The 27,884-nt window shown below is 44.0% G+C and overlaps 1 protein-coding gene across 1 annotated transcript in view; it reads left to right on the top strand.

The window, feature by feature from the left end:
- Positions 1-27,884, top strand: part of cdk18 (cyclin dependent kinase 18) — a 49,050-nt gene that overhangs the window by 9,544 nt on the left and 11,622 nt on the right. Inside the window, exon 2 of the mRNA XM_029694140.1 lies at positions 20,498-20,610. Coding sequence (XP_029550000.1) covers positions 20,502-20,610 — 109 coding nt within the window. The 5' untranslated portion in view covers positions 20,498-20,501. The remainder of the gene's footprint in view (positions 1-20,497; positions 20,611-27,884) is intronic.

Here is a 27,884-nt window from a genome sequence, read left to right as displayed (position 1 = left end):
TTCTCCCCTTCATCTACAGTGATTTGATGTAGATTTAACAAGTGAAATCAATAAGGGATCATAGCTTTTACCTGGGTTCACCTGATCAGTCTATGTCATGTAAAGAGCAGATGGACTTAATGTTTTGTACACACAGTGTATATAAGTATAGGAGAAACAGGAGCTAAGAATCACACAGGACCAGAGAAGCTCACCATGAAATATCCCAAATTCCAAACCAACACCTAGCTCCCACCCCTAGACACCTCTTAATACCCCCTGTGAGGAGTTCCCTTCTCTGAAGTCCCCTTCAATACCATTGACCCATAAAAGCCACGTATTTTATGAGTCTAGGGAGGGAGACAATATTTCCTGCCTCAGGAAGGTAGAGTAAGTGATATCACTGCACAATGCTAATTTAAGCCCTATTCGCACAGGACAAGTATTACTAAAGAATGTTGGTTATGTCATTTATTTTTTGCTGCGGGGAGTACAGAGCCAGGTGGAAAGCCGTAGAGAAATGCTTATTGAAATTCTCGATTATCGTGGATTTATCGGTGGTGACAGTGTTTCCTAGTCTCAGTGCAGTGGGCAGCTGGGAGGATGTGCTCTTATTCTCCATGGACTTTACAGTGTCCCAAAACCTTTTGGCATTAGTGCTGCAGGATGTAAATTTCTGTTTGAAAAAGCAAGCCTTTGCTTTCCTAACTGACTGTGTGTATTGGTTCCTGACTTCCCTGAAAAGTTGCATATCGCGGGGACTATTCGATGCTAGTGCAGTATGCCACAGGATGTTTTTGTGCTTGTCAAGGGCAGTCAAGTCTGGAGTGAACCAAGGGATATATCTGTTCTTAGTTCTAAATTTTTTGAATGGGGCATGCTTATTTAAGATGGTGAGGAAGGCACTTTTAAAGAATAACCAGGTATCCTCTAATGATGGGGTGAGGTCAATATCCTTCCAGGATACCCGGGCCAGGTCGATTAGAAAGGCCTGCTCGCAGAAGTGTTTTAGGGAGCGTTTGACAGTGATGAGGGGTGGTCGTTTGACCGCGGACCCATAACGGACGCAGGCAATGAGGCAGTGATCGCTGAGATCCTGGTTGAAAACAGCAGAGGTACATTTAGAGGGCAAGTAGGTCAGGATGATATCTATGAGGTTGCCCATGTTGATGGATTTGGGGTTGTACCTGGTAGGTTCCTTGATAATTTGTGTGAGATTGAGGGCATCTAGCTTGGATTGTAGGATGGCCGGGGTGTTAATCATATCCCAATTTAGGTCACCTAGCAGTATGAACTCTGATGATAGATGGGGGGCAGTCAATTCACATATGGTGTCCAGGGCACAGCTGGGAGCCGAGGGGGGTCTATAGCAAGCGGCAACAGTGAGGGACTTATTTCTGGAGAGATGGATCTTTAAAAGTCGAAGCTCGAACTGTTTGGGCATAAACCTGGATAGTATTACAGACCTCTGCAGGCTATCTCTACAGTAGATTGCAATTCCGCCCCCTTTAGCAGTTCTATCTTGACGGAAAATGTTGTAATTGGGGATAGAAATTTCTGAATTGTTGGTGGCCTTCCTAAGCCAGGATTCATACACAGCTAGGACATCAGGGTTGGCGGAGTGTGCTAAAGCAGTGATTAAAGCAAATTTAGGGAGTAGGCTTCTGATGTTAACATGCATGAACCCAAGGCTTTTACGGTTGCAGAAGTCAACAAATGAGAGAGCCTGGGGGGACACAGGGCCTGGGTTAACCTCTACATCACCAGAGGAGGATAGGATGAGGGTACGGCTAAAGGGTAAAATAACTGGTCGTCTAGTGCTTTGGGAACAGAGACTAAAAGGAGCAAATTTCTGGGCGTGGTAGGATAGATTCAGGGCATAGTGTACAGAAGGGTATGGTAGGGTGTGAGTACAGTGGAGGTAAACCTAGGCATTGAGTGACGATGAGATAGGTTGCATCTCTGGAGGCGCCAGTTAAGCTAGGTGCAGTCTCCGCATGTGTGGGGGTGGGACAAAGGGGCTATCTTAGGCATGTTGAGCGGAACTAGGGGCTCCGCAGTAAAATAAAACAATGAGAGCTGCCCTAAACAACAGTATACAAAGCATATTGACATTAGAGAGGGGCATAAAGCAATCACAGGTGTTGATTGGTAGAGCTAAGACAACAACGGGTAAACAGCTAAGACAACAACATCAGGTAAATGGCGACGAATGGGCAGAGCAGGTAGCTACACACAGGTCCTGAGTTCAAGGCTGGGGCCGACAGATAAACAAAATGAAGTATTGTGTTAATGAACAGTCCAGCAGGCATCAGCTGTGTAGCCGAGGGATCATTATTGCCAAGAGGACCATTCATTCGGGATTCGTTTTTTTCCAAACTGCCCCCAGTAAAAAAAAAATCCAATAAATTGACAGTTAATTGACTGTAGTGACTTAGACCGCTATGCCACTTGGGAGCCCTAGTTATGACGGAAGCCTGGAGTTTTCTTTTCTAGGGGTGAAGATATTTCAACTAGTCTAGGCGGTAACAGGCTACACTGATAACTCGAGCTTGGTTCCCAAACCATATTTGGTAAAGTGTCGCCATAATATTTGAATTGAGGAAGCGTATCATAATCATTAGGATATTTTAGCAATCTGCAGTAGAAGATGTCCTAAAAGCCCTTCAGCCTTCAGATGTGAGCTAAACAGTGCACTTGATATGCATTTTTAAGCTATGAATGAGAAAGTGAAGTTGTCATTTCCAAACTTTTAGCTCAATTTTATGCTGCTTTGCAATCTATTAACAGCAAGGGCTCAATAAATAAATATTTTTTTATGATGCATTTGCCTATGTTCAATTCAATCGCACATAACATATAAACAAAAGCATTCACTGTGGCCCTTCATATTGTTGTAAGTGGAGATCCCACCTATATAGTTATTTTATGAGTGATGGCTTATCAGCCAATCACATGAGAGTTTGTTGAGCGCTGGTTTAAGTGTCGGATTTTGACTTGACATATTGCCCCAGCACGGAACCAAGCTAGTTCTGGACAACTAACGGTAATCGGAAACGACTATAAACTCAGAGACATTATTGTGCCATCCAGCTACAAGTTTATTGACTTTATATAAGTAAACAGACATTAGACTCACCTCAATTGGTGTAGCTAGCAGGCTAGCTAGCGCAAAACCAACGTCCCTACCTCTCCATGGCTGAGGATCATCACATTGCCATGACAAAACTGTAAAAACAACTGAAGCCAGATGTCACACTCTGATCTGTTTCACCTGTCTTTGTGATTGTCTCCACCCCCCTCCAGGTGTCGCCCATTTTCCACATTATAACTTGTGTATTTATACCTGTGTTCTCTGTTCGTCTGTTGCCAGTTCGTCTTGTTTGTTCAAGTCAACCAGCGTTTTGTGTCTCAGCTCCTGTTTTTTCCAGTCTCTCTTTTCTCACCCTCCTGGTTTTGACCCTTGCCTGTCCTGACTCCGAGCCCGCCTGCCTGACCACTCTGCCTGCCCCTGAGCCTGCCTGCTGACCTGTACCTTTGCCCCCCTCTGGATTACCACCCTCTGCCTTATCCTGATCCTGAGCTTGCCTTCCGCCCGGTACCGTTGCTCACCTCTGGTTTACTGACCCCTGCCTGCCTTGACCTGTCTATTGCCTGCCCCTGTTGGAATATTAAACTATTGTTTATTCGATGTGGTCTGCATCTGGGTCTTACCTTCATACCTGATAAGATGTTGCATCTTGAGGAGAACCATTTCAACTTTGGAAAGGGATGCACTGTGGCAGGATGCTGTCAGTGCATGGAGCCAGTGCATCAGGATACAGATTGAGATATAGTTTTTCCTTTTCTAGCTCAGTATATACAGTATTTTTCATAATCACAGTGTAATTTTAAAGGCATGTGCTGTTCTCCTCCAACTTAGCGGCAGCTAAGCGAGGGCCAGCAGCAGCTAAGCGACAAATCAGAGAAGGGATGTGACCAACTGGAGAAGAGGATCGACAGGAAGATAGATGTCATCCTAAACTCATGTGAGTCTGCTCCGCCTAACCTCACTTATCATGGTTCTGCATCTGGTCTCTTTTTCAATGGGGCCCCATCAAACACATCACCCTTTGCAGCAGAACTTCATGTCATTGACCAGTATGCCCACAGCTCAGGTCCCCCAACCACTCAGTCAGACAGAGGGAAACTGGTTATAGGCTTGTACAGAATTCTCCCATGGCCTTCGAACATGACATATCTGGACACACCCCTGAAAGTGCCAATAGGCCCACGTCCAGATCTTCCGTGGCCAGTCATCCGGTAGTGGAAGGAAACACAGAGGAGAGGCACAGGCCCATGCACAGCACCCCCATGAGTACTGACTTTAATAGGGAAGGCCACTTCTATGAAGGTGATGGTCCGAAGACCAAGTTGGCTATGTTTGAGGGGAAGGAGGATTGGGGGTCATTCATAATTCCTTTTGAATGTCTAGCACAGAAATACTACTGGAACTCAGAGAAACTTGACAGGCTGCACGAGTGCCTGAGGCGTCATTCCATCCGTTTTGTGTGCTCCCTCCACAGTACGTTATGGAGGACTACGACCAGCTGGTAAAGTTTGGTCAGAAGGAACCACCCACGACTGTGAGGAGGAAGCTGGGGGAGTTTAGGCAGGGGACGGAAACATCTGCTGAGTTTGCAGAGGAGGTCAATTGCCTGGTTTCTCTTGCCTATCCTGGGATTAGCATGGTGCTTCAGGATCAGCTTGCCACTGACACTTTCCTTAAAGGACTCAAAAAACAAAAGGTGGCATACGAGGTGATAAACTGTGACCCTGGGACCCTGGCTCAAGCGCAGGAACTCGTGGAGGTGCATGAGCACAACTTAAAGGCAACTGTTGGCCGTGACAGCAAATCAAGGCACAGGGCTCGACCCCTTTCGTGGTCTGACTCAGACGAACAACCAGTGACATACATGGTCCAAGGGCCCACATAAGTTTGAGTCTCTACTGGAAGAAATTAAACCGTTACGGGTGGAGCTGAGAAGCCTCGAACAACCCCCTGCACCCCCTAAGTTTGTCATGTCCGGCCGCAACAGCTACCTTGAGCTGTCTACTGAGCGGGGGAGAAGGAGGTCCGGCCAAGGCAGAGTCACATTCCAGTCCCCAAGCCCAAACAAGGGTGCCAAAGCCACCTGCTTCCAGTGTGGGTAGGAGGGGCATTTCAGAAGACAATGCTCAAGGTCTCCTAGCCCTACCCCATCCAGAACTCCAGACAGACACCCAACTCCAGATCTCACCACCATGAACAAGTCCAGAGTATAGGGCGAGCTGCTAGCTGAGGCCCAAGCCTTCAGATCCCAGTCTAAGTAAATGGGGCTGATCAATTTACACGCTGGGTTGAGGCCTACCCACTCCCAGACCAAGGTAGAGAGAGCACAGCAAAAGCCCTGGTCATGGAGTTCATTGCTCGCTTCGGTAGTCCCCTCAAACTCCACACAGATCAAGGAATAAACTTCCAAAGCTTTCTGTTCCAGGAAGTGTGCCGCCTACTACAGATCACAAAAACAACTACCACACCTTACCATCCATCCTCAAATGGTAGAGCGCTTTAATCGCACGCTCTTGCAGATGAACCGCCTCTATGTTGATGAGAATCAAAAGAACTGGGACCAGCACTTACCCCTACTCAGTACTGCCTACTGCAGCATCCCACACTCCACAACAGGGTTCACACCCAACAGAATGATGCTGGGCAGAGCTATATCAACCGCAGGACATCTGGCTTTTGCACAGCAGAACTGCAAAACAAACAAAGAGACATACCTACCTTTGTGGATGACCTTCAAACACAGCTGAAGGAGACCAATGAAGTTGCCCGGCAGCATCTTCGCGCAGCACAGGTCCGGCCAAAGAAAGCATATGACCTACGTGCTAAGGAGAGAACCTACCAACTGGGAGACTTGGTGTACATGTGGGACAGCACCAAAAAGAAAGGACTAAGCCCTAAGCTAAAAGCACCATAGGAAAGGCCCCTTTGTCATCAGTGCATGTTTTGGACCAGTCTTGTACGAAATCAGTGGTCTGCGAGGAAAAAAGGTCCTCCAACATGACCGCCTGTCTCCATACACTGGGGAGGTGATCCCAGGATGGATGAAACAACTCAGACATCAGGTCACCATACAACACTGGAGTACCTCAACTGAACCCACACAAAGCCTAGACACCCCTGACAACCAAGGCCCAATGACCACAGCTGTGGAACAGAGTGAAAATGACAGTGAGGAGGGACAAACCTCAAAAAGAAAAAAGCTCTGACCGGCTGCATGCCGTCGCCGCGTGCTGAAGAAAACACAAATACCATCAGCCAAGAATAAAACACAAAGAGGGCGAGTAGTGCACTTGCCAGCTCGTTATCAACAAGCAAATAAGCAAATATTGACTCTAGTTACTGACGTTTTTCAGTGAAAGGGAACTGTTACTGTCATCCTGAAAAGTGAAGTTGTGAAAAGGACATGAACACTCACCTTTAGTTTACTGAAAAAGGTAGTCATTTGTTCAGTAAAAAAAGAGAGAAAAGAGATACTTACCTTGTGTGCTGTTACTACTGATGACACTCAAATGTTTGAAATGCATTTAACTTTTACCAGTATGTTTGTTCATAGTGGGGAAAATGGTTAGTTATTGTGGGTGCCCAAGGGACTCGGCACTGCTGGAGGTGGGTGGTGTTGTAAGTGAAGATCCCGCCTACATAGTTATTGTATGAGTGATGGCTTACCAGCCAATCATGTGAGAGTTATTCAGTTATATTTGTTGTGCGCCGGTTTAAGTGTCTTGACGTATTTTCCCAGCATGGAACCAAGTTAGTTCTTGTGTTGGAGCTAGTTGGTCTAGTGCATTGTATTATTTACAAGTTATTAATAAAACGCCCAAAGAGAGAATGTTGTTGTGGCCTTCTTTCCACGCCTCCAAACAGCGAGTAGTTGACAGGGGTCCAGGATCATTGATCGAACTACAGTACAGTAGCTAGCTACCATTAGCCAACAACTGTGGTAAAGCAACAGGAGACGGCTGATCAACTCCACGTAGGACATACAACAATATATAGGCTATGCTCAGAATGTTCAATTTATCGAATCAGTTATTGTTTTCTTGCTCAAACTGTGACGAACACCTGTCAAACTCAGACATTTTTCTCAAAACAAAGGGATGTCGATTTGCACGGGACTAGTATTAATGGCGCCGGAGGAGATGGCTGCCGTTTTACGGTCCCCTAACCATGCTATTGTGTGTGTTTTTTCACATTATTTGTAACTTATTTTGTACATGATGTTTCTGCCCCCGTCTCTTATGACCGAAAAGAGCTTCTAGATATCAGGACAGCGATTACTCACCTCGTACTGGAAGAAGATTTTTTATTTTACGAGTCGGACACAAAGTATTTTCTTCACACACCCGAAAAGGCCCTCATCCCCGTCATTCGCAGGAGAAAGAGACGGAGATATTGGGGACGTAGGTCGGGGTGCCTTGTAAGGATCTGACGGCGAGTAGGTAATCAGCCTTTACCATTGGTCCTATTAGTCAACGTACAATCATTGGATAATAAAATACACAAACTACGACCACGTATAATCCTACCAACGGGACATAAAAAACTGTAATATCTTATGTTTCACCGAGTCGTGGCTGAACAACGACATGAATAACATACATCTGGCGGGTTTTACTCTGTATCGGCAGGATAGAACAGCCGCCTCTGGTAAGACAAGGGGTGACGATCTATGTATATTTGTAAACAACAGCTGGTGCACAAAATCTAATGAAGATTTTGCTCACCTGAGGTAGAGTATCTCATGATAAGCTGTAGACCACACTATTTACCAAGAGAGTTTTCATCTATATTGTTCGTAGCTGTCTATTTACCACCACAAACTGATGCTGGCACTAAGACCACGCTCAATGAGCTGAAGACGGCCATAAGCAAATAGGAAAACGCTCATCCAGAGGCGACGCTCCTAGTGGCCGGAGACTTTAATGCAGGGAAACTTGAATCCGTTTTTACCTCATTTCTACCAGCATGTTAAATGTGAAACCAGAGGGGAAAAAACTCTAGACCACCTTTACTCCACACACAGAGACGCGCACAAAGCTCTCCTTCACCCTCCATTTGGCAAATCTGACCATAATTCTATCCTCCTGATTCCTGCTTACAAGCAAAACTAAAGCAGGAAGCACCAGTGACTCGTTCAATAAAAAGGTGGTCAGATGAAGCAGAAGCTAAAGGACTGTTTTGCTAGCGCAGGCTGGAATATGTTCCGGGATTCTTCCGATGGCATCAGTCACTGGCTTCATCAATAAATACATAAGATGACGTTGTCCCCACAGTGACTGTACGTACATACCCTAACCAGAAGCCATGGATTACAGGCTGCCGCTTTCAATGAGCAGGACTCTAACCCCGAAGCTTATAAGAAATTCCGCTATGCCCGCTGATGAATCATCAATCAGGCAAAGCATGAATGCATGACTAAGATTGAATCGTACTCCACCGGCTCAGACGCTCGTCGGATGTGGCAGGGCTTGCAAACTATTACAGACTACAAAGGGAAGACCTTTAAACAGGTCAACATTCACAAGGCCGCAGGGCAAGACGGATTACCAGGACGTGTACTCCGAGCATGCGCTGACCAACTGACAAGTGTCTACAATTACATTTTCAACCTGCCCCTGACTGAGTCTGTAATACTAACATGTTTCAAGCAGACCACCATAGTCCCTGTGCCCAAGAACACTAAGGTAACCTGCCTAATGACTACCAACCCCGTAGCAGTCACGTCTGTAGCCATGAAGTGCTTTGAAAGGCTGGTCATGCCTCTCATCAACACCATTATCCCAGAAACCCTAGACCCACTCCAATTTGCCTACCGCCCCAAAAGATCCACAGATGATGTGATCTCTATTGCACTCCACACTGCCCTTTCCCACCTGGACAGAAGGAACACCTATGTGAGAATGCTATTCACTGACTACAGCTCAGCGTTCAACACCATAGTGCCCTCAAAGCTCATCAATAAGCTAAGGACCCTGGGACTAAACACTTCCCTCCACAAGTGGATCCTGGACTTCGTGACGGGACGCCCCCAGGTGGTAAGGGTAGGTAACAACACATCCGCCATGCTGATCCTCAACACGGAGGCCCCCCAGGGGTGCTTGCTCAGTCCCCTCCTGTAGTCCATGTTTGCTCATGACTGCATGGCCAAGCACGACTCCAACATCATTACGTTTGCCGATGACGCAACAGTGGAAGGCCTGATTACCGACAATGATGAGACAGCCTATAGGGAGGAGGTCAGAGACCTGGCCGTGTGGTGCCAAGATAACCTCTTCCCTCAACGTGATCAAGACAAAGGAGATGATTGTGGACTACTGGAAAAGGAGGACCGAGCACACCCCCATTCTCATCGACGGGGCTGTAGTGGAGCTTGTTGAGAGCTTCAAGTTCCTTGGTGTCCACATCACCAACACACTATCATGGTCCAAACACACCAAGACAGCCGTGAAGAGGGCACGACAAAGCCTATTCCCCCTCAGGAGACTATAAAGATTTGGCATGGGTCCTCAGATCCTCAAAAAGTTCTACAGCTGCACCATCGAGAGCATCCTGACTGGTTGTATCACTGCCTGGTATGGCAACTGCTCTGCCTCCGACCGCAAGGCACTACAGAGGGTAGTGCGTGCGTGTTTTGTCGGCGTGTGGTTCCGCTTATACAGGACTATTAAAGACCCAGTGCACTACTTTAATGATTCCCCCCCCCCTACTTCCTGCGGCTGTGACTGTACATGATGTATATAACATTTATCTTAACCATAACATGACCTCAGCAGCAGATTAAATATGTCCTGATTATCCACTCTTCCTTTAGATATCTAGCTCACTGAGATACCTTCCAAAGGTTATGTGTAGAGACAAAACAGACATTATCATTCAATAACTGGGCAGGGGTGTTTACTGTAAGTACAGACAGAGGAAAGTGCCCAGCCTGCTCTGTTTTCTGTATATATGCCAAAAACAACTGTGTGACTGAGTACAGTACATAGTAATTGACACTCTGCAGTCATACACTCTCCAGCACACTTAGTTCAACACAGCCAAGGTCGACATCTGATGTTCCAGTTACAATCACATCACATGCACCTGCATAAGCACATTAACAAACACACACACACACACACAGTTTCTTTACAATATACACTTGCAAACACTGAGTGCACACAAAGACTTTGTAATTGCAAGCACAATATGTCATATTATGACTATAACCAAAAAGAAAATGACCAAATAAGATAAGAATGTGTAACATAAATGTCCTATTACATAAATCTGCAAGGCCAAGCCTGGAACACAATGGAGCACTCTAATGTTGACCCAGCAGAGTGAGATATTTGTTTTTCACTTAGGCCCATGATGTACAGTCGGCCTTCTGTTCAGAGAGAGAGCGAGAGAGATGCACACACCAGACACACACACACACCGAAGAGGGAGAGACCAAGAGGGGGGACAAGAGAGAGCCCAAAGAAAGGAGCATTTGTTGTCTTACGAATCATCTCTCTGCTGCTGGCAAGGAAAAATACAAAAGGTTATCTTTATTATTGTCTCACCACAGATGAGGAGAGAGGGATAGATGGAGGAGGGACAGAGCAGGGGAAAACTCCCACCATGCATGGTGTGTCTGAGTCCATGAGACATGCGATTGTAATGTTGACCACATGACAACAGTCCCTTTGGAACATGACCGGAGGAGAAACAACAGTCCTTCACCACTGTACTGTACTTATATTATCTGCAGTCACTCACACACAATTATCACAACAGCCCTTTAAAATGAATAACATTTCACTGAAGAACATAAGTGCTTCCAATTCTGTTTTCTTTGTGGATTGTTTTGTGTCTTGAGAGTAGCTTGTCTTTTATTCTCTTGCACCTGGAAATAACAAACTTTGCACTGGACCGGTCAAAAGGCTGTGTTTGGATGTGAGTTTGCTAGTGCGTGTACCTGCTTGTGTGCAATGGTGCATATGTGCTTCTGTACTCTGGTATATCGAGGACAGATGTTTAATGTTCCTGTGTGTGCCTTCTGTCTGCAGTCCTGTCGGGACATTCTCTCTAAGAGATTGTTGTCGGATGTGTGTAGAGACAGAGTGGTTGTGTTGTATGTATTCGTAGACAACGAGTTTGTGTGGATGAAAGAGTGTGTATGTGTGTGTATGTATGTATGTTTGTGTGTGTTTTGGAGAGCTACCGCCAGTTACACAGGCATCGCTTGAATGAGCAGTCTTTCGGTGCGTGTGAACTGTTGGGGCGAGAGGTAATATGACCACAGGCCCAGAGTTGGCCTCACGACTGAGCAGTAACAAAGTCTGCACAGTGCAAAAGCACACTCATTCATTGTTCTTCCTTAAATCCATTTATACAAAATAAACACCAGCTCAATCTTTCTTTCTCTTCCTCTCACATCCCCCTCTCCTCACATCATGTGCCATTCTTACTCCATTCTTCCTGCATGATCTGCTTTCCACAACTTCCCTTTTAAAATCCATCAAACCATGTCAAAGGCAAGGTATTGGTATTCAGGATTGTGATGCATATTTGCCATGGCACTTTGAACGTTTTTTTCAATGTTCTCATCCTTTCTTTTTCCATTGAAATATCTGTGTATCTGTTTGTTTGTGACTGCTGTCTCCTCTCTGGTGACCTGCCAGGTTCAGAGGTCTGATTTGGAAAATCACACTGGTCAGATTAGACTGCTTCCTACTGTAATGGATTTTCCTACCAATGAGCCCAGACACACATTTCAGCCTATTTCATGTGGTTTTGGGATATTTCTGTGGGCTGGAGAGTATGTGTGTGTGTGTCATGTTCCTGATGTGCACTGACCTGCATAAACCCATGACGCCAAAGTGAACAAGCAACACATCATCTACCTCAGTAGGCCGTATTCTTGAGAGAAGTTTAATCCAGGACAATGGTTGATTTCTACAGACGTTTGGGTTGTGGATTTACAGTATGTGACAGGAGTTATTATGGAAGTCCTTTTTGCTAGAAAGACTATTTGAACAATAGTTAGATGGATCATAATGATTCATTCAATTAAGACAGAAGTGATAAAAAACACAAGCAGATAATAGACTCAACTTTCCCTTTCTAACTCTTCTAATGCCTTCTAAACTTTACAGGAGAGACTATTGCTGGAGTGGAGCAGAGAGACCATTAGTGCTCTCTCTCAGGATAAATATGCACCATTAAGGCTGTCTGTGTCCAGGACTGATCAGAGGGAATGAATGGCGGGACTGAGCCTTGCTGGCACCCCTACATGACCAGATGCCCTCTGTGTGTGTGTGTGTGTGTGTGTGTGTGTGTGTGTGTGTGTGTGTGTGTGTGTGTGTGTGTGTGTTAATCGTCTCATTATCTCTCTGTGTGTGGGGGGGGTCGTGTTCCCAATCAAATACACCAAACCCCACTGAGCCTTCATGTGTTGACCACGGAACATGGAACACTCATAACTTATTTTTCTCAATCTTCTCTGCTCTCTGTATCTTCTGGTCTTCTGTAGTTGTGTATCCTGCATTGACCCCCCCCCCCCCCCCCCCCCACACACACACACACACATACAGTCATACTGTACATTTACTGAGCCTGACGCCATGTTCTTTGACATTGTTAAAGCCATCCTATTGGCTCAGAGCATAGAGCTCCCAGAATGCACCCTGCTCCAAACAGAGGGATATGTTGTCTGTAAACAAGATACATGGAGCACACCATCATTGGTAACACTTCCCTGACAACACACAAACACACTTACTCTGTGCTCAGGAACACTTCGTATGCTGATGACTCAACACTACATACGTCAGCTACTGCAGCAAATAAAATTACTGCAACACTTAACAAAGAGCTGCAGTCAGTTTTAGAATGTGTGGCAAGAAATAAATATTTAAAATACTAAAAGCATTGTATTTGGGACATATCATTCACTAAACCCTAAACCTCAACTAAATCGTGTAATGACTAATGTGGAAATCAAGCATGTTGAGGAGACGAAACTGCTTGATGTAACCCTGGATTGCAAACTGTCATGGTCAAAACATATTGTTGCAACGGTAGCTAAGATGGGGAGAGGTCTCTCCGTATCGCTATCAACAAAAAAAGTCCTAGGTTTGTCGCACCTGAACTACTGCCCAGTCATATGGTCAAGTGCCACAAAAAGGGACAAGCAAACTACAGTTGGCCCAGAACAGAGAAGCACGGCTGGCCCTTAAATGTACACAGAGAGCTAACATCAATAACATGCATGTCAATCTCTCCTGGGTCAAATTAGAGGAGAGAATGACTGCATCATGATGCAGAGTCCATTCCACATCAAGTAACTCATGCAAGCAGTAAAATCAGATTTCAAAAACAGATAAAACTACACGTTATGGAACAGTATGGACTGTGAAGAGATACAGGCACACACGCATACGCATACACATGCGAACACACACACTACACACACGTACATTATAATATTGTTATATTGCTTTATTATGGATTTTGTATTGTAGATATGATGTGGTAAAGTAGTGTGTAATAATGTGTTGTGTGATTTTGTATGTAATTGCCTTAGTCTTTTTTGGACCCCAGGAAGAGTAGCTGCTGCTTTGGCAGGTACTAATGGGGATCAGTAAGAAATACAAAATACTTACGTTACGACACACACAATTAAGCTGCTTTGGAGAGTTGAAAAGAGAAAAAAGGGAGGAGAGCAGAGAGGAAAAGGCGAAGCGAGATGTTTCACTCTTCCCCAAATCTTTGCAAAATGCGTTTCGATGGTCTTATTTTGGATCTATCTAAGCTTGTCGCCTGTCTTCCCGCCTTTGGGACAATGACTCCCATTGTTAGGGCACGGAGACATGAGCATCTCATCGTTATATACAGATCTCTGAGGAGAGCAAAGAATCGAGAGGCTGAATCCAAAGGACATAGAACTATCATTCTCTTGTCTCTCCCATCCTTTGAGGGGAAAGATTTAATGCAACACTAGGTTTGCTGGTCATCTGCCTAACAGACGTTGCTTTTAAAGGGGCAATCACCAGTTGCTACATCTATTTTTATAAATTAATGGCATATACCCATTAATTCTTAAAGACTATAATTTATAAATGACTCATAAAATCAAATTTTATTGGTCAATTTTATTGGTTTAAACTCGTTTTTCAACCACTTGTCACGCCCTGACCTGAGAGAGCCTTTTTATGTCTCTATTTAGGTTTGGTCAGGGTGTGATTTGGGTGGGCATTCTATGTCCTTTTTTCTATGTTTTTGTATTTCTTTGTTTTGGCCTGGTATGACTCTCAATCAGGGACAGCAGTACATCGTTGTCGCTGATTGGGAGTCATACTTAGGCAGCCTGTTCAAATAAACCTACCATTAAAATTATAGACTGATAATTTCTTTGTCAGTGGGCAAATGTACAAAATCAGCAGGGGATCAGATACTTTTTTCCCTCACTGTATGTATGTATGTATGTATGTATGTATGTATGTATGTATGTATGTATGTATGTATGTATGTATGTATGTATGTATGTATGTATGTATGTATGTATGTATGTATGTATACAGTTGAAGTCGGAAGTTTACATAGACTTAGGTTGGAGTCATTAAAACTCGTTTTTCAACCACTCCACAATTTTCTTGTTGACAAACTATCGTTTTGGCAAGTCGGTTAGGACATCTACTTTGTGTATGACACAAGTACATTTTTCAGCAATTGTTTACAGATAGATTATTTCACTGTATTACAATTCCAGTGGGTCAGAAGTTTACATACACTAAGTTGACTGTGCCTTTAAACAGCTTGGAAAATTCCAGAAAATTATGTCATGGCTTTAGAAGCTTCTGATAGGCTAATTGACATCATTTGAGTCAACTGGAGGTGTACCTGTGGATGTATTTGAAGGCCTACCTTCAAACTCAGTGCCTCTTTGCTTGACAAATTGTAGACCTCCACAAGTCTGGTTCATCCTTGGGAGCAATTTCCAAATGCCTGAAGCTACCACTTTCATCTGTACAAACAATAGTATGCAAGTATAAACACCATGGGACCACGCAGCCATAACACCGCTCAGGGAGGAGACGCGTTTTGTCTCCTAGAGATGAACGTACTTTGGTGCGAAAAGTGCAAATCAATCCCAGAACAGCAGCAAAGGACCTTGTGAAGTATCTATCCACAGTAAAACAAGTCATTTATCGACATAACCTGAGAGGCCGCTCAACAAAGAAGAAGCCACTGCTCCAAAACCGCCATAAAAAAGCCAGACTACGGTTTGCATCTGCACATGGGACAAAGATCATACTTTTTAAAGAAATGTCCTCTGGTCTGATGAAATAAAAATAGAACTGTTTGGCCATAATGACCATCGTTATGTTTGGAGGAAAAAGGGGGAGGCTTGCAAGCCGAAGAATACCATCCCAACTGTGAAGCACGGGGGTGGCAGCATCATGTTGTGGAGGTGCTTGGCTGCAGGAGGGACTGGTGCGCTTCACAAAATAGATGGCATCATGAGGCAGGAAAATTATGTGGATATATTGAAGCAACATCTCAAGACATCAGTCAGGAAGTTAAAGCTTGGTCGCAAATGGATCTTCCAAATGGACAATGACTCCAAGCATACTTCCAAAGTTGTGGCAAAATGGCTTAAGGATAACAAAGTCAAGGTATTGGAGTGGCCATAACAAAGCCTTGACCTCAAGCCTATAGAAAATGTGTGGGCAGAACTGAAAAAGTGTGTGCGAGCAAGGAGGCCTACAAACCTGACTCAGTTACACCAGCTCTGTCAGGAGGAATGGACCAAAATTCCCCCAACATATTGTGGGAAGCTTGTGGAAGGCTACCTGAAACATTTGACCCAAGTTAAACAAATACTAAACTTCAGACCCACTGGGAATATGATGAAAGAAATAAAAGCTGAAATAAATCGTTCTCTCTACTATTATTCTGACATTTCACATTCTTAAAATAAAGTGGTGATCCTAACTGACCTAAGACAGGGAATTTTTACTAGGATTAAATGTCAGGAATTGTGAAAAACTGTGTTAACATACACCTTAGCCAAATACATTTAAACTTCCGACTTCAACTGTAAGTATATGGATGAGCGATGGCCCGAGCGGCATAGATGGTATAAAATACAGTTTATACTGCACATGTGATATGAGTAATGTAAGATACGTAAACATTATTAAAGTGGTATTATTTAAAGTGGCATTGTTTAAAGTGACTAGTGATCCATTTATTAAAGTGTCCAGTGATTGGAATGTTGTTCTGAAAGAGCTGCACAATTTGAACCCCTACAAATCAGCCGGGCTAGACAATCTGGACCCTCTATTTCTAAAATGATCTGCTGAAATTGTTGCAACCCCTATTACTAGCCTGTTCAACCTCTCTTTCATATCGTCTGAGATTCGCAAAGATTGGAAAGCTGCCGCGATCATCCCCCTCTTCAAAGGGGGAGACATTCTAGACCCAAACTGCTACCGACCTATATCTATCCTACCCTGCCTTTCTAAGGTCTTCGAAAGCCAAGTTAACAAACAGATTACCGACCATTTCGATTCCCACCGTACCTTCTCTGCTATGCAATCTGGTTTCAGAGCTGGTCATGGGTGCACTTCAGCCATGCTCAAGGTCCTAAATGACATCATAACCGCCATCGATAAGAGACTTTACTGTGCAGCCGTATTCATCGACCTGGCCAAGGCTTTCGACTCTGTCAATCACCACATTCTTATCGGCAGACTCAACAGCCTTGGTTTCTCAAATGACTGCCTCGCCTGGTTCACCAACTACTTCTCTGATAGAGTTCAGTGTGTCAAATCGGAGGGCCTGTTGTCTGGACCTCTGGCAGTCTCTATGGGGGTGCCACAGGGTTCAATTCTCGGGCCGACTCTCTTCTCTGTATACATCAATGATGTCGCTCTTGCTGCTGGTGATTCTTTGATCCACCTCTACGCAGACGACACCATTCTGTATACTTCTGGCCCTTCTTTGGACACTGTGTTAACTAACCTCCAGACGAGATTTAATGCCATACAACTCTCCTTCCGTGGCCTCCAACTGCTCTTGAATGCAAGTAAAACGAAATGCATGCGCTTCAATCAATCGCTGCCCGCACCTGCCCGCCCGTCCAGCATCACTACTCTGGACGGTTCTGACATTGAATATGTAGACAACTGCAAATACCTAGGTGTCTGGCTAGACTGTAAGCTCTCCTTCCAGACTAACATTAAACATCTCCAATCCAAAATTAAATCTAGAATTGGCTTCCTATTTCACAACAAAGCATCCTTCACTCATGCTGCCAAACATACCCTTGTAAAACTGACCATCCTACTGATCCTCGACTTCGGCGACGTCATTTACAGAATAGCCTCCATCACTCTACTCAGCAAATTGGATGCAGTCTATCACAGTGCCATCTGTTTTGTTACCAAAGCCCCATATACTACCCACCACTGCGACCTGTATGCTCTTGTTGGCTGGCCCTCGCTTCATACTCGTTGCCAAACCCACTGGCTCCAGGTCATCTACAAGTCTTTGCTAGGTAAAGCTCTGCCTTATCTCAGCTCACTCCAGCAGGTATATCTCACTAGTCACCCCCAAAGCCAATTCCTCTTTTGGCCACCTTTCGTTCCAGTTCTCTGCTGCCAATGACTGGAACAAACTGCAAAAATCACTGAAGCTGGAAACTCATTTCTCCCTTACTAACTTTAAGCACCAGCTGTCAGAGCAGCTCACAGATCACTGCACCTGTACATAGCCCATCTGTAAATAGCCCATCCAACTACTTCATCCCCATACTGTAATTATTTAATTATCTTGCTCCTTTGCACCCCAGTATCTCTACTTGCACATTAATCTTCTGCACATCTATCACTCCAGTGTTTAATTGGTATATAGTAATTATTTCGCCACCATGGCGTATTTATTGCCTTACCTCCCTTATCTTACCTCATTTGCACACTACTGTATTATTGACTGTGTGTTTGTTTATTCCATGTGTAACTCTGTGTTGTTGTATGTGTCGAACTGCTTTGCTTTATCTTGGCTAGGTCGCAGTTGTAAATGAGAACTTGTTCTCAACTAGCCTACCTGGTTAAATAAAGGTGAAATAAAAAATAATAATTGGGTCTTAATGTAGGCAGCAGCCTCTCTGTGTTAGTGATTGCTGTTTAGCAGTCTGATGGCCTTGAGATAGATCCTGTTTTTCAATCTCTCGGTCCCAGCTTTGATGCACCTGTACTGACCTCGCCTTCTGGATGATAGCGGGGTGATCAGGCAGGGGCTCGGGTGGTTGTTGTCCTTGATGATCTTTTTGGCCTTCCTGTGACATCGGGTGGTGTAGGTGTCATGGAGGGCAGGTAGTTTGCCCCCGGTGATACGTTGTGCAGACCTCACTACCCTCTGGAGAGCCTTACGGTTGTGGGCGGAGCAGTTGCCATACCAGGCTGTGATACAGCCCGACAGGATGCTCTCGATTGTGCATCTGTAAAAGTTTGTCAGGGTTTTGGGTAATTACCCAAATTTCTTCAGCCTTCTGAGATTGAAGAGGCACTGTTGTGCCTTCTTCATAACACTGTCTGTGTAGGTGGACCATTTCAGTTTGTCTGTGATGTGTACATCCAGGTTGTTTTCCTGACACCACACTCCAAGTGCCCTCACCTCCTTTCTGTAGGCTGTCTCGTCATTGTTGGTGATCAAGCCCACTAATGTTGTATCATCTGCAAACTTGATGATTGAGTTGGAGGCGTGCATGGCCACGCGGTCGTGGGTGAATAGGGAGTACAGGAGGGGGCTGAGCACACACCCTTGTGGAGCCCCAGTGTTGAGGGTCAGCAAAGTGGAGATGTTGTTTCCTACCTTCACCACCTGGGGTGGCCCGTCAGAAAGTCCTGGACCCAGTTGCACAGGGAGGGGTTAAGACCCAGGGCCTCCAGCTTGATGATGAGCTTGGAGGGTACTATGGTGTTGAATGCTGAGCTGTAGTCAATGAACAGAATTCTTATTCTCATGAGCTTAGTTCAACTGTTGTACCCCATCAGAACCCAAAATATAAGCTTGTTTTACTCCAATGTTTGTAAAGAAAGTAAATGTAAACAAATACTATATAGCCTCAAAACATGGTCAGAACTATGATGTTGATATCATGGATGGTGGTTACATTTCTCCAGGCCCATCCATTTACATTTACATTTAAGTCATTTAGCAGATGCTCTTATCCAGAGCGACTTACAAATTCCTCAGCTTTCTACCTAAACAGGGACTGATATTGTTTCTACTGCTGATTGTCACTTTAAAGGGAAGTGTGCATCTTCAGGTTACAATGATTGAAAAATGGAATATGAAATTACACAGACGAATTGTAAAAAAAATCTTGTGGCACCGACTGGTAAGATGCTTCAGGAGGGTGGTCACGTGTGCTAGAAATGCAGAGGTTCTGGATTCGAGCCAAATTAGGAGGACGCGGTACTCTAAGCAAGCAGCATGATGTCCGTTACACACACGCACCCACGCACGCACAAGCATGCATGGACACGTGTACGACTGAGGAACATAGTTCTGCCTACTCTCAGGTCTTAAAATAATGACATCACACACACAGTCTGAAAGGAATCTAATTAGAAAGTAGGAGACCATAGCAACCAACCTGCACTGCTGCTCAGTGAGAGAGAGTGAGACAACTATATAATGAGTGGGGGGAGAGGGTTTTATATGGTTATGTGATGTATTGACAAAGCAGTGTCTGGGCCATGACAGAGAGGTGACTGTATTGATTAAATGCTCTCCTGCTATTTCGCTGTGATCCGATGTTAGCATTTTTAACAGCCTGGGAGCACCACACACAGAGACTGCCTCTCTGTCTCTCTGTTTCTGACCTCAACCAAAGACCACAACCCAATCACTAACGGGAGCTGTTCTGTGTGTCATGGGAGGGTGTGCAGTTAGGTTAGAGAACATTGGTTCAGCAGAGGGTAGTTACATATTCACTTTCCTCTGTCCAGACAGTCTGATCGTTATGCTCTTTCACCCCAGGGATTATGGTTAGTGGTTCAAATCGTATAATGTGGACGTAGCCTGTAAAGTGTTAAGGACATGCTGTTGTTTGAGTAACTTTGCCTTGGAACTGAAAACTTGTGTTATTTATTTAACCTTTATTTGACTGAGAACCAATTCTCATTTACAGCAACGATCTGGGGAATAGTTACAGGGGAGAGGAGGGGGATGAATGAGCCAATTGTAAACTGGGATGAATTTTACCTCAGTGGGTTTACATGGTCTGGAGTGATACACAGCAAAAAACAGAGTTCGATACCCAGTCATTTACATACATGTATGCCTTGTTATGTATGCCTTCTCTCTCTCTCTCTCTCTCTCTCTCTCTCTCTCTCTCTCTCTCTCTCTCTCTCTCTCTCTCTCTCTCTCTCGCTCTCTCTCTCTCAGCGCCATGAACAAGATGAAGAACTTTAAGAGACGTTTCTCTCTGTCTGTCCCTCGCATCGAGGAAAACGAGTTCACTGAGCAAATCAACCAGCTCAACATCCAACACACTCAGGGTAAGACCTCTAACAGTACCTTGCACTGCCAAATACTGCCTGTCCAACACTGTCCAATGACGCACAGCAAATCATCTCATCTGTCCTCCTTGTATCTGGTGGGTCTTGCTGTTATGAGCGTTGCTAATGAATGACAGCGTATTGGGACTATATTTAGAAACAGGAAGCTCAAAGTCCTGATCCCAGATCTTACACTACTTCCTCCTCCATCCCTCCCTGCATTAATTTATTCATCCTTTTATTAATGGATCAGGCCATTCTTGGATCTGTTTGTAATCAAACCACCAGCCCAGTCATCTCTGTACCAGCCCCACTCTGTCCCCACAGCCTGTATATCACTGATTTCCAGCTAAGGGAAGGCTGCAGTTTGATGAGGTTAGGACACACATTTACACAAGCTCCGAGTGGAGAGATAGAAGAGAGGAGAAGCAGAAAGAGAGGTGTAAGAGAGGACAGGAGAGTGAGAGGGAGCGAGAAAGACAGAGAGAGGGGTGGAAGAGTGAGACGGGGTGCTGGGAGCTGAGGCTGATGGGGGTTAGCAGTGTTCAAGACACATTTATACAAGCCAATCTCCCTTGTTGTAGGCCACTGGGTCAGAGCAACAACCATCCTCTCATCTGGCACTAGTCTGCCCTGCAGCAGTGAAAGAAAACCTTTTAACCATTGTGTTCTGGTGTTCATAGTGTTCTTTAGGCTCTCTGTCAATCCAGACATTCTACCCTTCGCAACCCCTTATTCCACCACGGCCTCTTTCAGACAATAACTGAACAAAGATTTCATTAAATAATCATTGATTTCTGCAACAGTGAATCAGGGCGATGCTGTTCAACTTTCTGTCCATGTTTGGAGTGACGGACTTGGCAGACATTTTTCCTAGGATTAACCACATATCCTAACATTCCTTTCAACTCCCACGGAAGTTGGGATACAGCATCAGCAACACAACCTTTCGTAGACTCTCAAAGAATGTTTTTTCAAGTCAAGATACAGTTCAATCATATTCCCTGACACAGACATACCAGAACACACAAAAAGCTTGTCACATGCATCAGAGCAGCTGTCTTTACAGTGGTCATGTATTTATTGTTTCTAATGGATCTTTATTGCAAACATAAAGAGAAACACAATCAGCTCGCAGATCAGAATGACTATATATAGGTGAATATTCTTAAGGCAGTTTTATCAACATATCTCCTTCAGTCGCCTGTCTCAGTAGGTAAGCAAAAAAAAGTCAATTAGTCACGTCTGAGTGAGAGAGATGAATTCATTAGCATACCTTACAGGCTAACGTGTGTGTACCAGGGAGGCCTCCCGTCCGCCTGCCAGTCTAATCTTTAAGTCAATCTAATACAGCAACTTAGTTTACAGTGCCTTCGGGAAGTATTCACACCTCTTTACTTTTTCCACATTTTGTTAGGTTACAGCCTTACTCTAAAATTGATTAAATATTTTTTCCCCTCATCAGTCTACACACCCCATAATGACAAAGCAAAAACTGTTTTTTAGATAAAAAAATAAATAAAACTGATATCACATTTCCATAAGTATTCAGACCCTTTACTCAGTACTTTGTTGAAGCACCTTTGGCAGCAATTACAGCCTCGAGTCTTCTTGTGTCTGATGCTACAAGCTCGGCAAACCTGTATTTGGGGAGTTTCTTCCATTCTTCTCTGCAGATCCTCTCAAGCTCTGTCAGGTTGGATAGGGAGCGTTGCTGCACAGCTATTTTCAGGTCTCTCCAGAGGTGTTTGATCGGGTTCCGGTCTGGGCTCTGGCTGGGAACCTCAATGAAACTCAGAGATTTGTCCCAAAGCCACTCCTGCGGTGTCTTGCCTGTGTGCTTAGGGTCGTTGTCCTGTTGGAAGGTGAACCTTCACCCCACTTTGAGGTCCTGAGCGCTCGGGAACAGGTTTTCCTCAAGGATCTCTCTGTCCTTTGCTCCGTTCTTCTTTGCCTCGATCCTGACTAGTCTCCCACTCCCTGCCATTGGAAAACACCCCCACAGCATGATGCTGCCACCACCATGCTTCACTGTAGGGATGGTGCCAGGTTTCCTCCAGACATGATTCTTGACATTCAGGCCAAAGAGTTCATTGTTTCTTTCATCAGACCAGAAAAACTTATTTCTCATGTTCTGAGAGTCTTTAGGTACCTTTTGGCAAACTCCAAGCGGGCTGTCATGTGCCTTTTACTGAGGAGTGGCTTCCGTCTGGCCACTACCATAAAGGCCTGACTGAGTGCTGCAGAGATGTTTGTACTTCTGGAAGGTTCTCCCATCTCCACAGGGGAACTCTAGAGCACTCTCAGAGTGACCATCGGGTTCTTGGTCACCTCCCTGACAAAGGCCCTTCTCCCCCGATTGCTCAGTTTGGCCAGCTCTAGGAAGAGTCTTGGTGGTTCCAAACTTGTTCCATTTAAGAATGATGGAGGCCACTGTTCTTGGGGACCTTCAACGCTGCAGACATTTTTTGGTACTCTTCCCCAGATCTGTGTTTCGACACAATCCTGTCTCGGTGCTCTATGGACAATACCTTCGACCTCATGTCTTGGTTTTTGCTTTGACATGCACTGCAAACTGTGGGACCTTATATAGACAGTTGTGTGCCTTTCCAAATCATGTCCAATCAATTGAATTTACCACAGGTGGACTCCAATCAAGTTGTAGGAACATCTCAAGGATAATCAATGGAAACAGGATGCACCTGAGCACAATTTCGAGTCTCATACCAAAGGGTCTGAATACTTATGTAAATAAGGTATTTCTGTTAGTTTTTTTATATATACATTTGCAAACATTTCTAAAAACCTGTTTTAGCTTTGGCATTATGAGGTATTGTGTGTAGATATCTGAGGATGTTTTATTTATTTAATCCATTTTAGAATAAGGCTGTAACAAAATGTGGAAAAAGTCAAGGGGTATAGTTTCACTATATTAAATAATACTTTTATATGCTGATGGAAAGATAAACATAATGAAATAATTGAATTAGTTCAGATCATCACGTCAAACACTGTCATACAAAATTTTACCAGAGCCAGCTAGAGAAGAATGGATGCCCCATCGGTAGAAAACATCGTAGTAGCCTACAACAATAAGCTTCATTAGAAATGCAACTCTGAGAGGAACCAGCAGTCAGCAGACAGCTCCTGTCTTGAGTTTGAGTTTCCTACCTGGCCATGTGAGAGCCTTTCAGTCTGCCCTTTAATACATTATTCACTTCATCAGATGTCCTATATTATTATGTCCCAATTTAGATATGATAGGACTATAACACACAGTCTTTTAAATATACACATAGGCTGAAGTCTCTGTACCCTCTCATCATAAAGAACAATATTATTGTGAACACTGTTTTCTTCCTCCTGTACCCGCACACCAAAAAAAACACAACTACAAACTAACTCACACTCACTAACTCTCCTTCTTTGTGGACATGGTCTTACATAAAGACAGGTATTGACATATTGTGGTCCACTTATTGGATTGTCCTTTTCCAAACAAGCTGTCTTATACCTTTGTGTGTGTGTGTGTGTGTGTGTGTGTGTGTGTGTGTGTGTGTGTGTGTGTGTGTGTGTGTGTGTGTGTGTGTGTGTGCACGTGTCTCACCTGCCCTGACCCCAATTACAAACAGACAGATCCAAGGGTTCCTGTAACTGTGATATTTAAATGATCAGCCTGCTCCCTTTATTTCTTCCCCTCTCGCTCTCTCGTTCTGTGCCCACTCATAGCAGGAGTATTAATCAAACTAAGATGTCATCATAGCTATCTTTCTCACCATTAATCTATCACCGCTTCATTCCATCCAATTCCCTCTCTCTCGCCTTCGTTGATCTCTCTATCTCTATTCCATCTCTCTATCGCTCTTTTTCCCAATACATTTTTTTCACCTTATTTTTCTAACATTGTTAAGTGAGCTGGTTAGATACTTGCCTTCTGCCTATGAATAATTAACTTTTATTTCAACTAAATCTCCATCATCATCATTTTCGTGCATGTACACCAGAAATGGTATCTGTGTTTGCAGACACAAGTGTATCTACTAATAAAAGGAAGGCTGTGGGTGCAGGAATAAATATTAATGGATGAGCTATCTGTCAGAGAGAGAAGGAGACAAGAGAAGGAAACAGAGAAAGAGGGGGGGAGACAGAGGGGAGGGGGGCGAAGAGAGAGAATATTTCCCTCTGTTTAGCCCTATCCTCACACGCTTTTGTTAGCAATCAGTGTCCCCATGGAAACAAGGAGTTAAAGAGCTCACTGCAGACTACATCAAACACCCCAGGAGGCAATCGGCTGAACACACACACGAACGCGCAGAAGCACAAACACACACTAGCAACGGTCATTGAAATTGTTAAAAGGTTTTAAAAACTATTCTAATAAATGCAACAGTTGGACAATGGATGAACACTTTTTTTTTAAAACATTTTAGTCATTTAGGAGATACTCTTATCAAGAGTGACTTACAGTACTGAGTGCATACATTTTCATACCTTTTTCGTACTGGTCCTCTGTGGAAATCGAACCCACAACCCTGACATTGCAAGTGCCATGCTCTACAAACTGAGCCCCATGGCACTACATTTTTCAAATTTTATGAATGGAGTTCAGGGATTTTGGTGGGAGTTCAGGCATTATATTTATTGTCAAATGTAAAAAAAAATGTATGTACTTGTGTGTGTATATACACTACTGTTCAAACGTTTGGGGTCACTTAGAAATGTCCTTGTTTTTGAAAGAAAATCACATTTCTGTCCATTAAAATAACATAAAATTGATCAGAAATACAGTGTAGACATTGTTAATGTTGTAAATGACTATTGTAGCTGGAAACGGCTGATAATTAATGGATTATCTACGCAGGCGTACAGAGGCCCATTATCAGCAACCATAACTCCTGTGTTCCAATGGCACGTTGTGTTAGCTAATCCAAGTTTATCATTTTAAAAGGCTAATTGATCATTAGAAAACCGTTTTGCAATTATGTTAGCCCAGCTGAAAACTGTTATGCTGATTTAAAGAGGCAATAAAACTGGGCTTCTTTAGACTAGTTGAGTATCTGGAGCATCAGCATTTGTGGATTAGATTACAGGCTCATAATGGCTAGAAACAAAGCACTTTCTTCTGAAACTCGTCAGTCTATTCATGTTCTGAGAAATTAAGGCTATTCCACGCGAGAAATTGCCAAGAAACTGAAGATCTCGTACAACGCTGAGTAGTACTCCCTTCACAGAACAGCGCAAACTGGCTCTAACCAGAATAGAAAGAGGAGTGGGAGGCCCAGGTGCACAACTGAGCAAGAGGACAAGTACATTAGAATGTCTAGTCTGAGAAACAGACACCTCACAAGTCCTCAACTGTCAGCTATACATACAGTGCCTTGCGAAAGTATTCGGCCCCCTTGAACTTTTCGACCTTTTGCCACATTTCAGGCTTCAAACATAAAGATATAAAACTGTAATTTTTTGTGAAGAATCAACAACAAGTGGGACACAATCATGAAGTGGAACGAAATTTATTGGATATTTCAAACTTTTTTAACAAATAAAAAACTGAAAAATTGGGCGTGCAAAATTATTCAGCCCCCTTAAGTTAATACTTTGTAGCGCCACCTTTTGCTGCGATTACAGCTGTAAGTTGCTTGGGGTATGTCTCTATCAGTTTTGCACATCGAGAGACTGAAATTTTTGCCCATTCCTCCTTGCAAAACAGCTCGAGCTCAGTGAGGTTGGATGGAGAGCGTTTGTGAACAGCAGTTTTCAGTTCTTTCCACAGATTCTCGATTGGATTCAGGTCTGGACTTTGACTTGGCCATTCTAACACCTGGATATGTTTATTTGTGAACCATTCCATTGTAGATTTTGCTTTATGTTTTGGATCAATGTCTTGTTGGAAGACAAATCTCCGTCCCAGTCTCAGGTCTTTTGCAGACTCCATCAGGTTTTCTTCCAGAATGGTCCTGTATTTGGCTCCATCCATCTTCCCATCAATTTTAACCATCTTCCCTGCCCCTGCTGAAGAAAAGCAGGCCAAAACCATGATGCTGCCACCACCATGTTTGACAGTGGAGATGGTGTGTTCAGGGTGATGAGCTGTGTTGCGTTTACGCCAAACATAACGTTTTGCATTGTTGCCAAAAAGTTTGATTTTGGTTTCATCTGACCAGAGCACCTTCTTCCACATGTTTGGTGTGTCTCCCAGGTGGCTAGTGGCAAACTTTAAACTACACTTTTTATGGATATCTTTAAGAAATGGCTTTCTTCTTGCCACTCTTCCATAAAGGCCAGATTTGTGCAGTATACGACTGATTGTTGTCCTATGGACAGAGTCTCCCACCTCAGCTGTAGATCTCTGCAGTTCATCCAGAGTGATCATCGGCCTCTTGGCTGCATCTCTGATCAGTCTTCTCCTTGTATGAGCTGAAAGTTTAGAGGGACGGCCGGGTCTTCGTAGATTTGCCGTGGTCTGATACTCTTTCCATTTCAATATTATCGCTTGCACAGTGCTCCTTGGGATGTTTAAAGCTTGGGAAATCTTTTTGTATCCAAATCCGGCTTTAAACTTCTCCACAACAGTATCTCGGACCTGCCTGGTGTGTTCCTTGTTCTTCATGATGCTCTCTGCGCTTTAAACGGACCTCTGAGACTATCACAGAGCAGGTGCATTTATACGGAGACTTGATTACACACAGGTGGATTCTATTTATCATCATTAGTCATTTAGGTCAACATTGGATCATTCAGAGATCCTCACTGAACTTCTGGAGAGGGTTTGCTGCATGAAAGTAAAGGGGCTGAATAATTTTGCACGGCCAATTTTTCAGTTTTTTATTTGTTAAAAAAGTTTGAAATATCCAATAAATTTCGTTCCACTTCATAATTGTGTCCCACTTGTTGTTGATTCTTCACAAAAAATTACAGTTTTATATCTTTATGTTTGAAGTCTGAAATGTGGCAAAAGGTCGAGAAGTTCAAGGGGGCCGAATACTTTCGCAAGGCACTGTACATACATACATACATACATACATACATACATACATACATACATACATACATACATACATACATACATACATACATATGTACTGTTAACCATGAGATTCTCATCACAAAATTGTCCAAGTTCAACTTTTCCCCCGATGCCTTGAGATGGATGAAATCATACCTTGAAGGCAGAACTCAGTGTGTCAGAGTGAGCAATGAGCTGTCGCCCACTCTTAGCTATGATGTGGGCGTGCCCCAAGGGTCAATACTGGGGCCCCTCTTGTTCAGCCTGT

This window comes from Salmo trutta, chromosome 16, assembly GCF_901001165.1.
Source record: "Salmo trutta chromosome 16, fSalTru1.1, whole genome shotgun sequence".
Taxonomy (NCBI): Eukaryota; Metazoa; Chordata; class Actinopteri; order Salmoniformes; family Salmonidae; genus Salmo; species Salmo trutta.
Note: the sequence above shows the minus strand (reverse complement) of the source record. Positions and strands in the feature narration are given on the sequence as shown.